At 42.3% G+C, this 16,086-nt stretch overlaps 1 protein-coding gene across 1 annotated transcript in view; it reads right to left on the minus strand.

The window, feature by feature from the left end:
- Positions 1-857: 857 nt before the first annotated feature.
- Positions 858-16,086, minus strand: part of ctnnd2a (catenin (cadherin-associated protein), delta 2a) — a gene marked incomplete at both ends in the record, with an annotated part of 191,130 nt that continues 175,901 nt past the window's right edge. The window contains 4 exons of the mRNA XM_079233923.1: positions 858-1,277; positions 2,213-2,289; positions 2,851-2,982; positions 6,685-6,811. Of these exons, the coding sequence (XP_079090049.1) occupies positions 858-1,277; positions 2,213-2,289; positions 2,851-2,982; positions 6,685-6,811 (756 nt within the window). The remainder of the gene's footprint in view (positions 1,278-2,212; positions 2,290-2,850; positions 2,983-6,684; positions 6,812-16,086) is intronic.

Consider the following 16,086-nt stretch of genomic DNA (forward strand, 5'->3'; position numbering starts at 1 on the left):
ACACTTTATCACCTTTAAACTGTACACAAAATAAAAATGCTTTTGTGAAAGTGAAAATTTAGAAAAGTACAAATAAAAAAAGCTGCGAAAGAATGATGACAAAAAAGAAGTCTATTGAAGATGACATTCCTTGAAAACAAATTCAGAAGCCTCCGTAGCCGGCGGCAAAGCCATAGAAACAAAAAAAGGAAAAGGGGGAGGGGGATAAAGCAGTGCTACGTTTGTCACACATCCACTTCTCGCCTTGTGCCTGATGTGATTTCTTTTTTTTCTGTGCTTTTATTCCTCTTGACCTCCTTAAGGACCCTCATACCTCTCCTCTCTGTTTTCAACAAAAGGTCAGGTCACTTCCTGCTCCGACAGAGTAAGAGCTCACCCTCGTCTGTTCCCCATTATGTCTTGATCCCATCTCTCTCCACTTCTCTAGGTCTCTGCGTACTCTCTCCACTTGGTCATTTTCTCTCTTGCTATATATTCTCCTGCCCACTTCTCTCTGAACCCCTTTTGAAACACACTTCTTCATATCTACTCCCCTTATCCACTCAAGGGTGCAATGGAGCTGGAGAAATAAAGTTGTCTGGGAAAAAAAAAAAGGCCCGGAAAATGTCTGCATGCACATGCACAGTGTCTCTTTGTCACTTGACCTGACTTACTTTCTTAACCCTTGACACACTCTAGCTCTGTCTTCCCCCTTATTTTAGAGAACACACATTTACTGCCACTGGCCACAAGATCTCGTTTCAACATGCCACTTACTGTCATCTTGTGTTAATCTGCTTTTGATCGCTTGCAAAAAATAATTCCTTTCACACTCGCACACACAGACTCCCCCCCCCCCATCATCATAGTCTAACTATCTAGACCCAGGAGTCAGGCGAGGCCGGGTAGTGGCTGGTCTCGTAGTTCAGTTCACTGTACGGCCGAGAGGCCGAGTAGAAGTCTACGTAGTTGCCGGTGGATTTGAGGCCCAGATGCATGCGCAGGTCCTCCCGTGGGTCACGGGGCGGTCCGGTGGCGCTTGGAGGCTGCTGGGGTTGGGCCTGAGGCTGGGCCTGCGCCTGGACTTGAGGCTGTGGCTGGGATGGAGGAGGTGGAGGTCCCTGGTCCTCGTAGTAGACCTCACTGAAGCTCCGGCTCTGGCTGTGGGGTGGAGGCTGCGGCGGCTGAGGCTGGGGGAAGGACGGAGGGGGAGGGTAGGGGTCGTAGTCCTTTAGCACGGCTGCTGACGGGCTGTCCTGCTGGGGCATGGGGGGCATGACGCAGGGCTGGGCCGGAGCCTGGTGGGGGAGCAGTGAAAGTAGGGTAAAAGTGGTAGGTGGTGGTTAGGTGCAGCAAGCAAGAATGAAGAGTCGTCAGGGTGGGAGATAAAGGTGGGGAGATAGAGAGGAGGGTGGTAGGTAGAGAGTTCATGGGGGAGAAGGTTTTGAAAAGGTGGGTAGTACGGTTAAAAAAGCTGAGATAGGAATCAATTGGGAAGGGACTCATGCTGTGAATTCTCTATTACATGCTGGTACTGAAGGAGGCAATTCTTTTTGAACACTGTAACTCTCACAGGCTAGTCGTTTGTGCGTTTGTGCGTTTGTGAGTGTGTGTGTGTGTGTGTGAGTGTGTGTGTGTGTGTGTGTGCGCGTGTATATATACGTATAAAAATGAAGTCCTACTTCCACCCATTTTGTTTATTTAGTAGAGTTTAACTGCCAGGTGAGTTTCTTTCCCGACAAGGGGACGGTAACTATACTTTACATTTTGTAATACATTCATCAATACATATTCATAAAAACAACAAACTCCCCTCCTCCTAGTCAAAGACTATGCTGCTTTCTGTTACTACTCCCCCTTCACCAGCACAGTAATTAAACAGAGGCAAATAATTTGCGCAATCAACCGAACTAAGCATTTTAATTGGAGGTCGGGTGTGGTTTTAGGTTGCAGTGGTTTGACGCCGAATTCGCTGAGGGCGTGTCGCCGTAGCGCGCTCTGCCAGCGCGTCTCTTATCCCAGCGAGACACCTTCTGTGTGCATGTGTCTGTGTGGTCTGTGTGTGTGTCTGTGTGCACCTCTTCCATCCTGCTGCCTAATAACCAGCTTGTCATGGCAGCATATGCCCATTTATGAGACCCGTGACGACAGGCACGCATTGCTAGAACCTGCTGTGCTGATGTGTACGTATAAACGTGTAAGAGTGTCATACATTTATAGACTTATTACTCACCTGGTTTTGCTTGATGTCGTCACTGGCGGTCAGGTAAGAGTTCCGGAACAATGTAGATGTTCCACAGGATACTTGAACTGGAAAGAAAGGAAGATAGAAAGACAACACCATATGTGAAAGATAACTAGCTCCACTACTACTGCTAATAATAATAATAATTAATAGACCAACACATTTGTGGGAAACTGCACAGTTGGCTTTGTCAAAAATCAGCTAATTAGAGCCCAAAACTTCCTACAGTTTGTCTAAAAGTCTGACAATTAGTCTGTCCCTCGTGCCCTCAAGAGAACATTGTGAGAGAAAGACAAAAGAACCGAGCATGAAAGAATAGAGAAGAGACCAATAGATAGAGGGGAAGCAATGGAAGGGAGAGAGGAAGAAAAAGACAGAAAAAGTGAGTGGAGAGATGGTAAGAAAGCAGTGCAGAAAGATACTGGAAAGAAAGACTGGCAAAGACAAAGAACAATCTAAGTGTGTGAGTTGGAGAAGAGAAATAGTGCGGGGTCAAAAAAAAGAGACAGATAAGTGGAGAAAGCAAGAGATGAAATAGGGAATGAAAATGGACGAGAATAAAAGATAAAGAGGGGGGGTAAAATACAATTATTTAATTCTTCTGTGTCTCTATCACACACACGCACCTGCCATGCCGTCTTTCCGGGATGTGTGCTCTCCTTTGTTGCTATGGAAACCAGCGTTGGTTGCCGTGGAATCATAGTCCATCTTGCGTTCCTTCAGACTCATCATCTCTCTGGGGGAGGCTGGAGCGCTCGCTAGACACACACACACACACACACACACACACACACACACACACACACACACACACACAGAGAAGAATAATGAGCAATAAACCCTGAACAGCATGTACCTTCACACTCTGCGTGCTTGTATTCATGTGTGTGCGTCTCAGTCTTTCAAAGGTGCACAGTCATTATTCCTCATTTAGCTTGTCAGCGTAAAGGGTCACCTCCAGCATGTTAAAGGACTCCTGGGAATTCACACATACACACATTATTTGAAAATCAAATTATTTCAATCTGTGATGCGTTTTTTCTCAATTCAGACAGTGTGTTCCCTTTTTTTGTACCATCACACAAACAGACCTTATTTCCTTGTCCAAAAAGATGACTGGCAACATAATCCCCAATTCTTGCATGGAGGCAGGCCATCGTGATGCTGTAAATTCTATGCCATGTTAAAAATAATTGAGATGGTGATCATATTCCAAAGATTCAGGTTCTTTACCTGACAGAACATTCAGTACAAAAGTATAGTCCAGTTTACAGCAGTGGTTCCAATCCTTTTCTGTCAGACTCATGCCGATCACTCTATCAAATAAATCCAACGCGTCATCAACGCCACGCATCATGTTCCCAATGTGCTCTTTTGAATAGAAACTGGATGTATCATTTTGTATTCCTCCGCTTGTTTGCTGACTAGTTTTAATGCAATCTCAATCTCAGCAGGCAGAGGCAGAACTGAGGTGTGCAGTTGGCCCACACACACACACACACACACACACACACACACACACACACACACACACACACACACACAGGCAGCACGTCACAATGTAATCCTGCCTACGTGTGCATCAGCTTCTAAACATCCATGTAACTACCCATCAGACTTACTATATATATATATATATATATATATGAAACATCAACATAGGCTCTTTGGACCTACTCAACCTAATTTTGAGAATTGCAGATGATTGTAGGACTGTAGCTACTAGAGACAAACATGTGCCTCACTACTCATACAATTTATGTGTGAATACTCTACAGAAACATTTCCAACATTTCTGGAGAAAAAAAGCCACAAATCTATATAAAAAAGCCTTTGTTATTTGGCTGTTCTCCTATACCCTGATAGTAGCAGCTAAGCAAAACACATTTTTTCCAATTTGACTAGCCATAGAAAAAAGGCTTTTAAAGGGATTTTCAAGAGTGTTGGAATCTCACTTTATCTATTAAAATACAGATAATTTGAATCCATCTCTTCAATACTTGACATTGACAGCAAGGACACATTCTGACCTCCTATCGGTTCCGCTTTCATGCGTCTGACTAAGATATTTGGTCACGCGCACACGGAAATGCCGATAAAGAAAGGCACACACACATGATTGTCGACTACCTGGTTGTGGTGAATTAAATTACAAACATTTAGTAGAGCAAGATAAACAGGAGGAGACAGGAGCTACAGGCTATTATAATGTTTTGACACATTTGATGTTTAATTTTTAGAATTGTCACCTCCGCAGGTGTATGCTCCAACCCGTCACAGGCTCCCTCAGAGGCAGTGCCATCACTACTGGTTACGGGTACCGTGGGGACCTGGCTTTTAACTGCTGGATATGAGCGGCTGAGAAACTCGTTCTATCAGCGCAAGACACAGCAGGACCCTGTGGGGGCCATGACGGATGCAAAGGTATGTACCTCCCTTTGTCTCCCTCTGTCATTCTTGAAGCCTGCATCCTCCCCTACTCCTCTCTATCTCTTTCACAGCTTTTTTTTTTAACTCTCTCCTCACACTAACTCTTTCACTCCTCTCCCAGTGTGCCTGCACGCCATCATTACTCCTTCTGCTTTGATCCATCTCTAAGGGCCGGATTGCGATCTGGAGCGCATGCAATGAGGAGATACAGATGCATGTGGGTGTGTGTGTATGTGAGAGAGAGAGAGAGAGAGTGTGTGTGTGTGTGTGTGTGTGTGTGCGCAATGAGGCAGCCTGTAAAGAGTGAGAGATCAGAGAGGTGAGAAGAAAGTCGGATTACTGCAGAGGAGGAGGAGAAGAATGAAACGGGTGAACGAGAAGGGGCGGAAGACTGGAAAGGCAAATGGGGAGACGAGGAGTGCATAGAGGGGTGGAGCGGGAGAGAAGATGGGACTCATTTCCTGCCGTTTCACATTTCTCCCCACCCCCTCCAATATATAGACATCCACAAATTTCTCTACGCACTATGATCTCAAAACTGCTTATTTTCAATGTCGCTGGCCAAAGTCAAATCCTCATCCTTCACTTCCTCCTCACTGCATTAACCATCCCTCAATCCCTAATTCTTCTTGCCTCCTTGCTTTTTCTCTTTATCTCCCTCTCTGTTTATCTCACCCCTCCCTCTTTCTCTGTCTCGCTCACACACACACACACACACACACACACACACACACACACACACACACACACACACACACACACACACACACACACACACACACACACACACACAAATAAACACTTTTTCTCCCCTTCCCTCTCCCTCTCTCTCTCTCTCTCTCTCTCTCTCTCTCTCTCTCTCTCTCTCAGCTGGGTCCTTGAAGACCTCTCTAAGCCGAGAGGAAGGAAAAGTACTTTTCTGCCTCATCAGCTTGCTAAGCCCAGTGTGGAGAAAGCACAGCTAAAGGCTCTTCAACTACTGATGCTAACAGCTAATGCTAATGCACCCTTTGCTAAGCATGAAGGCCATTGGGCTCAAGCTAAAGGCTAATGATAATCATACTTTACAGCACTGACGCTAACAGCCACTTAGCCCCGATGTAAAGACTGATGGACTGGTAAATGTTGATGCTAATCTTTAATGTCTAAATTATAGCGCATTAGAATCCATGTGTGACCTGTACCTTCTGGTCGTACTCATGTCCCACATACATGTGCACATAAAGTACAGTTAGTTCTATCCTCGTGCTTTCTGCTGGACTAAATCCATTCCCTAACATGAGAACAATAATTTATAACTGAACCAAATCTAGAATGAAATACAACCTTAAACCTTAGATGTATTTTGAATACCGGCTTTGACAAGTTCAATTTGGTCCTGTTTTGATAATCATCCTAACACTTGCAGGAACAGTTTAACATCTTGGTAAATACACTAATATGCTTTCTCACCGAGAGTTTGTTGAACACGATACAACTCTCTTTTCATGGCAGTACGATAAACATGAAGCGATAGGATCAACAGGTGATTGGTTAAGTTTAGCATAAATACTCACCAAATCTCCTGCTTGAGTCTTGCATCTTATCAACAGCAATGACACGACCTTGAAACTCTCAAGGAGGCAGCTGATTGGCTGTGAGAAAACATCTGGCATGGAAACGGGCTTTGACTACTTATCTGTTTGAGTAGAAAAAGCTCTGGTCTCATTTCTTCCTGGTGTTTGTGTTCCAATATGTTTCTGCCCCCTTTTAACCAACTTTTGCATTTTAACTTCTGAAGCCTAAATTTAGGCACAATTTAGACTCAACATTTTGAAACACTTCTTGAAATCTCACTTTGCAAAACCGTCCTTAGTTGGAAGGCGTTAAACTGAAAGTGTTTTTTTACGAGAGCCAAGGTACAAGAAGGATTTCTCACACACACACACACACACACACACGCACACACGCACACACACGCACACACACACACACACACACACACACACACACACACACAATCTCTATATTGTAAGTGTCATGTTCCTCACCAGAGCGGTTATTTGGGGACGTCCTAACAGGGGAGACGGAGGGAGTTCGTGAGGAGGAGTAGGGCCTCTGTCTGTCTCTCTCTATCGTTGAGGCAGAGCCCACAAAGTGATACTGGGAGTAACCATCCTGCAAAGAGAACACAGAAAAATAAAGTTGAATTACTGCACAAACTCAAAATCCAATATTCACTTGGTGAATTTTTTCTGTGACATTGTTTTACTGTAAAGAAAATCAACCATTATACAGAGATGTGTACAGAGGTCCACAGAAGCATACACATTTCTGCACTGAGTCAGCATTGATGCAGCACATAACTAAGGAGCATTTGGGAGCTGAATCTTACTTAACACACGCAAGTTCAACATACACCCACACAAATGTGTACAAAAGGATGAATGAAATGTTTGGAATTTAGTTTGACGTCAGTGAAAGAAGTTTCCCAACTCAAAAATGTATTCTGGACAGTGAAGGACACTGACAAACACCCACACATGTACTTTCAAATGTCCACATTCTTCAAGCCTGAGCATCGTCAATATCCCACTGTCCTTGTAGAGAATGAAAATGAATACAACTAACAACTCCACAAGAATAATTACTGCCAAACCAATCTGCATTAGTATAGCAGTGATTGGAGCAAAGCCCTTTTCATAAAAATGGATTATGAAAGCCAACAACAATCACAGAGCTGGAACCAAATTCAATTTAGCATTAAGATAATTGGGTACCTCTGAAAGCAAAGCATAAGCATGTGATAAAAGCTAATGCAGACATGTTTCATCATGGGTTTACTGCCCGAGGGCCTCGGCTCAGGAGTAGGGAAACTGGTTGGACTGCGAGGAGAGGTGAAGCACTTCGGTACAGTTAGACAGGAGAGGAGGAGACGGAGGGGAGGAGAACGAGACGACTGAGAGATGGAGGAGATGAGGCAGAGAGGGTAGACAGGGTAGAAGCTGAGGGAGACAAAAGATGACGGAAAGTAATGAGAGCGAGGAGGAGCAGGGAGATGGAGGGAGAGTAATGACGGGAGAGTACGGATAGCAGGAGGAGGAGAGAGGTAACGAGAAGGAGAGGCGCAGGTGGAGAGCCAGGGAGAGAGAGAGAGAGAAGAGAGAGAGAGGCTGGACTGAGCAAAGTCCCATTTCCTACCCCTGACTCCTATTTCCTGGCACAGTACTGATGACTAATAGAAAGCTGGATCCTCTGACACACAGGGGTTCAACTATGTAGCTCACTTCTAGTCTCTGCCATGCCTTCTTTCCTCCTTTCCCCCTCATCTATTTATCCCCCACTCCTTCAGTCTTCTGTCTCACCTTGTTTTACACCCCCGCCCCCCACCAACACATCTCATTATAAACCATGTAACCTCCTTATGGAACACCGGGCCGCTGTGCAATTGGACACTGTCAAACTGTCATGCTTCTCAAATGAACACAGTTACTGAATATTGAATGATGAATGTATTTTGCAGAGCGATGTGTGCAGTCTGCTGTCTATACATGTGACTCACAAATGGGGTCCAAGAAGGATTTTAAGCCCCCACCCCACCAAGCTAAAAGAGGACTACGGTAAACTTTACAATAATTTAATTCGCAAGAATGGTCATAATCAGAGAAGAACGCATAGAAGAGAATATATAAAAATATATTCAAATGTCTGTCATAACCATATATTTCACACTTATTTTCTCTCCACATATATTAATGAACCTTACACCTTAATCTTAATGTGGTAAGTAGCATTAAGATTGGAAACATCATCATATTCCACACCATCTGACAGTATGCTGTATATTCTTCATCAGCTTGCAAGACTCTGAAATATAGAGAAACAAATAACAGGTGGAGAGTGACTTTCAAAATAAAACAGGAAAATACTAACAAAATCCCAAGTATCCTGACACTGACTAGTTTCTTTTGCATCATTTTGCACCATATCCAAGATGCAATGCTTGTTCAGAGGAAGTGTGTACATTGCAGGTAAGTGTGTACGTTGTAAGCTAACAATATGTCTCCACCTCTAACCTCATCAGCTCCATCATCTGCTCGCTCTGATTCTCACCTATTGCCTTGTCTTAACATTTCTTTCCTTCTCTTTCCACCCACCTCCTCTATCTCTCTCACACTTAGTCTCTCACACTCCTTTTAGCCCCAACTGTAAAAATGAGAGAGAGAGAGAGAGAAAAAAAAAGAGATTGGGTTGCTAGGCAACTCACCATCACTAGTTGAAGGTCGTGGGACTGCGAGGTAAAAAGCGATTACTGCCCCAACAAATGAGCTGTGTGTGTGAGAGAGTCTGTCAGCTCATGCCAGACAGCAATTATGGCAAAAATTGTAAAAGGTTACCTGTGATGAGTGGTGGCTCCCCGCTGGGCCTTCACCACTGAACATTGTCATTTCTTACAGTCCTTCAATCTGTTTCTCTCTCTCACTCATTTCACACACATTTTCTGATTTACAGTAGCGTGCCGTAAATGATCCATTTATCCTCACTGGAATAATGTGCGTCTGACCTTTGCATTCTTTATTTAGGCTGCTTGTGGTTCTGCGGATTAAGGACTTGCCCTTTATTCCACTGTTGCATTACTGTAAGAGCCTCGGTCTTCCTGAAATACTGTTATTAGCCTCTATACTGAGACAGGCCATCTCTACACACCCCATCTCTCTCTCTCTCTCTCTCTCTTACAGGTGAACATCAGAGGGAAACCAGGCTGAACACAGAAGCAGCTTCAGAGGCCTGAGGTTGGTTTGATGTCTACTGAAGTTTTTCAAACACTCATCTTCTGCTCGCTGACTTTTCCTGTTTACGCTGTGTGGCAGTGGAGGATGGATTCATTTTAGCTGTCTGTCTAGATGAAGAGTATCTCATCGTTTCATTCTTGCAATGCATCTTTGAAAGCATTGTGTGTTTAAGCTATTTTCAGAAACGCTTACATCTATGAGAATAAATAATAAGACGCTCGGACTCAAATTGACAATCACCTTTTAATAGACCAATTTAAACCAAATATTGGAAAGAATATATATATATATATATATATGCATATATATATATATATATATATATATATATATATATATATATAATTATATCTAACTAAGCATTTCATAATTCACTTGGAGCTCTATTTAACAATATTTGTTTTGTTACATTGTTTCAGTCACACAACAGTTTTACTAACTTAATCAGTAGCAAATTAGGTCGCTGTTTATTGTAAATATTAATTATATTTTACAGGAACAGCCTGAGCTTTTTGTGTGCAACGATCTAGGTTGTGCAATCAGTGACCTCGCACACAAATGTCTCACTGAGTCACATCACGCATATGGAATTACACATCCCTGGAACATATTGTAAATCTGTCACACGTGACAAACACAGCATCTCTCTGACCCTGAACCCCATCTGTCATACGTGTGTGTGTGTGTGTGTGTGTGTGTGTGTCTGTTTTTGTGATTTGTGTGATCCAAGTGTGTGATATGAGGATGATTCGTGTGTGTGTGTGTGTGTGTGTGTGTGTGTGTGTGTGTGTGTGTGTGTGTGTGTGTGTGTGTGTGTGTGTGTGTGTGTGCGTGCGTTAGAGAGAGTGTGTCTGATCAAGTCCCCAAGCAAGATCATTTGTCAAGAAATGAGGCACGGCAGCCCAAGATAAATTACGCATTGAACAGGTTTAGGACGAAGTGTAATTGTGTGAATATACAGTATGAAATTCAGTGTGTAGCTGGTGTGTGAGTGAGAGAGAGAGAGCATATGTTTGTGTGAGTGAGAGAGAGAGCATATGTTTGTGTGAGTGAGAGAGAGAGAGCATATGTTTGTGTAAGTGAGACAGAGAATTTGGTCCTTCTGGTCTTATTAAGAATAGGTTTATTTAAAAAGTGACCATGTTTCAAGTCCTTGTTTTCTCTAGAAATCCCCCGTTGAACAGTACGGCACATTTGTTGTTTACTTAAAAGATGACCTGTGGCTTCTCTCACAGGAACTGTAGATGAAACACTATACGGACGCACACACGCACACGCACACACACACACACACACACACACACACACACACACACACACACACACACAGAACATCTTGTCAAATAATCCAAGCAAACTTGGGTAAAAGTTCTACTGCACCCTGGATACTATTATAAATGATGTATCCTAAAGTCAGTGCTAGTGTTGCTACAAACAGATTTTGGCTTTGGTTTATTAATGACTGCTGCACTACTGATCTTTCAAGTAATCTCAGATGCTATTTTTATACCAAGTTACTGTTTATTTATGGGCCCTCAACTTTTCATATTAGAGCGTTCAACAACTGCTGGGCAGCCCCGTTCTGTGTACTCCTCTTTTCTTTCTCCCTCTCTCTCAGCCTAGACTGCTCCCATGGCACTGCTGTAGGAAGCGATTAACTCCTCTTACTGCAGTTTGACAAAAAAAACAAACATTTTCAAAGACACACTCGCACAGACACAAACACGCATGTGTACCCATGACTTTGGAAATGTATGCTTCAAAATGCTCTCATTACTTCAAAACTTCAAAGCAGACAATGATTTGCTAACGCAGCTCAAACTGAATCCCTATTGACCCAAGACTTTTCTCCGCCCGCAACCCCCACACACACAAATACATACATACAACTCAAACATGCTCATTTTTTAACAAATATTTCAAGAAATCACCTCACTTTCTTTCCTCACTTTTTCCTCCTTTGCCGCTCTCTCTCTCTCTCTCTCTCTCTCTCTCGCTCTCTCTCTCTTTCTCCTCCTTTGCTTTTGCTCACAAACATTTCGCAGAGACATCCAACTCCACTCACGTCTAAATTGTATGCTAATCCATGTTTGGATTGGAGACTAACAGGATTTTTGCTGCAACTAACACCCATGACCTAATACGCCATGCAGGGATACGAGCAGTAAAGTCACTTACTGCGCACTCTGGACTTGGGTGATAAAGTCAAAGTCTGGATCCTCTAACGCAACAATTTCCACAGTTATAAAATTAGGCTGGATTGTCACTCACCGGTCTGTGTTCACGCAATTTAGGAAGTAAATAGTCAGGTATGGTGTCTATCAGCCTTTAAAAGTCATTTTTAGAGTGAGTGTATAAAGCATTAAGAGCAGCTTGACGAACCAAACCACTTAAAAAGTGTTGAAAAAGTGTGTTCGAGAATTTGAATTGTTTGTGCTGCATTTAATAAAAGTTGTTTTAACTACAGCAAGATCTTGATCAATCAAAGATTACGATGATGTACAGATGGATAATACGGAGGATGTTACAACAGGCCAGACTGCAGATGATATATTGTTTCAATTCAAGGATGAGTTTTTTTATCTGCTTGGTGTGGAAAATTATTGTCTTTCAATAATCTTTTTTGTTTCTTCCCCCTTTGAATTAATATTCACATCATATCTGATCAAATGCGACAGATGCAAAACAAATTTTGTTGTTTTAAAATGTGCATCCATCAATCTTAAGCAGGTTGTTTCTTTCCTTTAATAACTCTCTTTATCAAATCATAGTCTGGCAAATAAAAAAAGGCCACTTGAGGCAAAGAGGGGTGGGCTCATAAATAAACAAATAAATAAATAATCCTCCGAAAAATAAAGCAATGTTTGTCGGACAGGCTGCCGTGTAAAGCCAATGTCCTTCATGTCTGATCACTGGAGTGTTATGCCATCCAGCCGAGTGTAATGCTATCCAGTGGCAATGATTAGAGAAGTGTGAAGCAGATGAGGCTCCAAGGGGCCACATGGGGATACTGTTCAGTGTAATACTGGGAATGAGAGGATGGCGGATGAAGAGAGCGACACAGTCGTCAGGAGGAGGCGAGGACACACTGATGCCGTGGGGCGGCCTGTCCTGAAGTGACTGCTGCCACAGTCAGAAGTCTTGGACTTGGACAGGGAGCCATGCAACCAAGTCACTGGGATAGATTCTGTTTAGAATGATGTTTGACTCAATAAACAGGTGGGAGCGTTTTTATTTTTTTTTAACTCATTTCTAATGCATCAAAACATCAAAAAAAATATTTCTTTATAATATTGTTTTCATTAGAACGACAGTTCACTCTTGTTGTTTCAGGTTTGACAACATCTTTGAAAACTGAAGTGCAAGGTACTTGAAATTCATGTCGGAAATCCATCACTTTATCTTCTGAGGGAAGGAACACAAGATGAAATGACTTTTTGAAGTGCCTCATGTTGTAGTTCTTAAATATCTTTCTCTGTGTTCCTCTGAATGTCCTCCAACAAAGATTTCACATTAACAGCTGAATATGGGACAATACTGAATAAGACTGACAATTCGCCGCAACACTTCCACAAACTAGGGCTTCAGAAGGAAGTTAACTACAACTGTTCATTAGAAGCGTCACAAAGGTGTCATTTGTCAAAGGTCTGTGGCATTGTATTGCATTTGATTACACAAGTGTAAGCGGTGCACTATTGTTCACACAAACACATCTCAGATAAATCTACAAATCAGCTTCATTCTTTTATTTTCTCTCCACGCAGATGCAAAAGACACATTTAAAGCCAAGGACGGAATGTGTTACCTATTATCTCATTGAGACTCGTTGATTACTGCATCTAAAGTTTTAGTGGCAGATAACCTTGGCAGGTATTCAATCAACAGCACTCATTACTGACGAGTGAAAGGAACAGAACATCTGCCATTGCTCTGACTCAAGTTGGTTGCAGGAGTGTACGGGTATTTGTCATTTGAAAAGAAACAAAGAGGAGAAAGTGGGTTTCAACGGTGTTTGTGTGCGTGTGTGTGTGTGTGTGTGTGTGTGTGTGTGTGTGTGTGAGTGTGAGAGAGGGAAAGAGAGAGATAAGAGTGTGTCAGAGTTGGAGCATCATGTATCTACACTTTGTGCGGTTTCCTCACTTGTTACTTGTTTGTGTCATTCTTCGCAAGCTCCAAGTTTGCTGCTCCATTAATGAGCTACAGAATCCTGGTAGCCAGCAGCATTACAATTGTTTTTGTCATCATAATGGTCTAAATAACCATTAGCACCATGTTAGCTTGTGTGTGTGTGTGTGTGTGTGTGTGTGTTGAATAAAAAAAAGAAAGCTAGAGACTAACACAACACTATTGATCCACCTGCTTCTGTAAACACTGTTGCTCAGTTGTGATGGTGCCCGGCAGAACTCCATTATTCTTTTGTTTGGAGGTGGGTATGAGAGACCTCAGGGCCAAAGCACGCATGTGCGCACACACACACACACACACACACACACACACACACACACACACACACACACACACACACGCATTTGTGAAAACACTCCTACGTAGTGCCATAAACCACACAGACTACATACAAATAGGACACTGCGGTTGTTTAGAGGGAGATCTACTTTGGTCTTCTCAGGAATCTGTCTTTTTGTCTTTCTGTGTGTTTTTCGCATATCTCGAGAACCGCTCAGCCGATCTACTTCACACTCGGTGGGTGTATTGTTGGGGAACCCATGCTTTTTTCTTATTTGGTGCAATTTGAACATGACATTGCTGGATCATGGACAGAGCCTTCCAGTGCTAACGCTACATGGATGCTGAATAACGTTGCAGCCAAACCTTTTCTTCTTCCCTGGAGTCAACGAGCACCAGCGAACAGCCTACACAGGAACAGCACCACCCGGCCATTGAAACTCAATTTGCCGAAGTTTTTGCCGTACTAAAACACAACACTAATAACATTACTGCCAGCAAAATAACTCTGCTGAGCCTGACAGGCCGCCTGTGCATGTGAGTCCCTCGGCGTGTGTTCTAAATATTAAGTATGATTTTACCAGCAGACGGTTCACACCATGGCTTCACTGAAGTATGCAAAGCCACGGCCGGGCTGGAGCGGCTCTCACGCACATCAGTTGCAGCAAATTTACAAACGGCAATAATTGGATACACTGACAACATGTTGGGAATCTAAATGGTTACTGTCTCACATGAAAATATATGAAACTTAGTAAAGTGAAATACGAACAGCTATTATTCACATCAATTTAAAATGTATTAATGGTAAAAAAATATATATTAATACCACACGGTAAAAGTCCTGCTTTAAATGTATTTATTTTGACGTGAAAGAGAGGTGTTTTCAGCACGATGTGCTTCATTTACTTAACGGCAAATCTGTTATGTAACTCGTCTCTCTGTCGAGTAATGTAGCACTGCAATGTTTCCTTCCTAATTAGAAGTAAACAGTACACAACTTTTACTTTTTAAGTGCTTCATTTTAAGATATAATGAGTTAAAATATCAACATAATAATTATGTTTGGGGTCTTTATAGGAGCCAGACCCCAGGCCCAGGTGGCTAAACATGTCTAACATTAAGGTTAGCAACCTGGTGTTATTTCCCATTGTACCCCACTGTACTGTCGGTCTATTTCACTGGTCATTCTGACTGTATCCAAATTGGGTGGGTGGCACAACTACTGTTATGGCGGTGGTGTGCTGAAGACCCAAGGAAGCACAATGTGGATTTTGAAGCTGTTTGTATGAACTGTATAAATGCATCTCACAGTAATACAAAATATAGTTTCATTGCCATTTGTCTCCCAGTTGTACATTGTGTGAACATCAAATCAATACACTAGAAAAACTGCTGACTGATAGTGGTAGCTTGTGGCAAGCATTAGGGATGTCGATTGCAGGATGGAATTAGCTTTAAGACAGCTTTGCTACACACTGAGTCTGGGACACAACAGCACATCCTGACAAGTACTAGTCCTGACCAGGAAACAAGACATACTTTATCTTGTGAGGTTTCAAAAGGGTATGCAAGATAGAAGAGGTCGAACCAAAATCTTCAGTTTACATCCAGATAGATGATAACTTAAACTGTGTACCAGGATTTCTTTTGAAATTGCTTCAATAAAGACTTTCAGCAGAGAATCATGCTCAACACCTGCTTCGGTGAAAGTGAAATGCCCTCATCCTAAAATAGTTAATTCTCAGATAGTTCAAGGCCAATATGCCACATACTGTAATAATTTGTTTTAACTATACAGATGCTCTGTGGAAAAAAAACTAGCCAGACAATTTAACATCATGCTCTGTTTTCCACCCAAAACTTCATCCAGACATAATATGCTTTAAACTCTTTTATAATTTATTCAAATTGCACATCAATGTTGGTATATCAAAGCCCTTTATCAGTGGATATTTGCAAAGCAATAATTAATACATGGATGATGTCAATTTTATGACAGCATTATGGTCTATTAAGATGTCTGATACTGTGAGGATGGATTTAATTGCACTCTTTTAGAATAATGTTTTAGATGTAAAATGAGTTAATCCACAACCTACTGTATTGTGATAAATCCATTATGAAATATGATGTATATCTATGCATATGTAGACGTCCCATTAATTTTCAGAAACTGTAGAACTCATTCCTTCA

Source organism: Taurulus bubalis (assembly GCF_910589615.1).
Source record: "Taurulus bubalis genome assembly, chromosome: 18".
In the NCBI taxonomy this organism is placed as follows: domain Eukaryota; kingdom Metazoa; phylum Chordata; class Actinopteri; order Perciformes; family Cottidae; genus Taurulus; species Taurulus bubalis.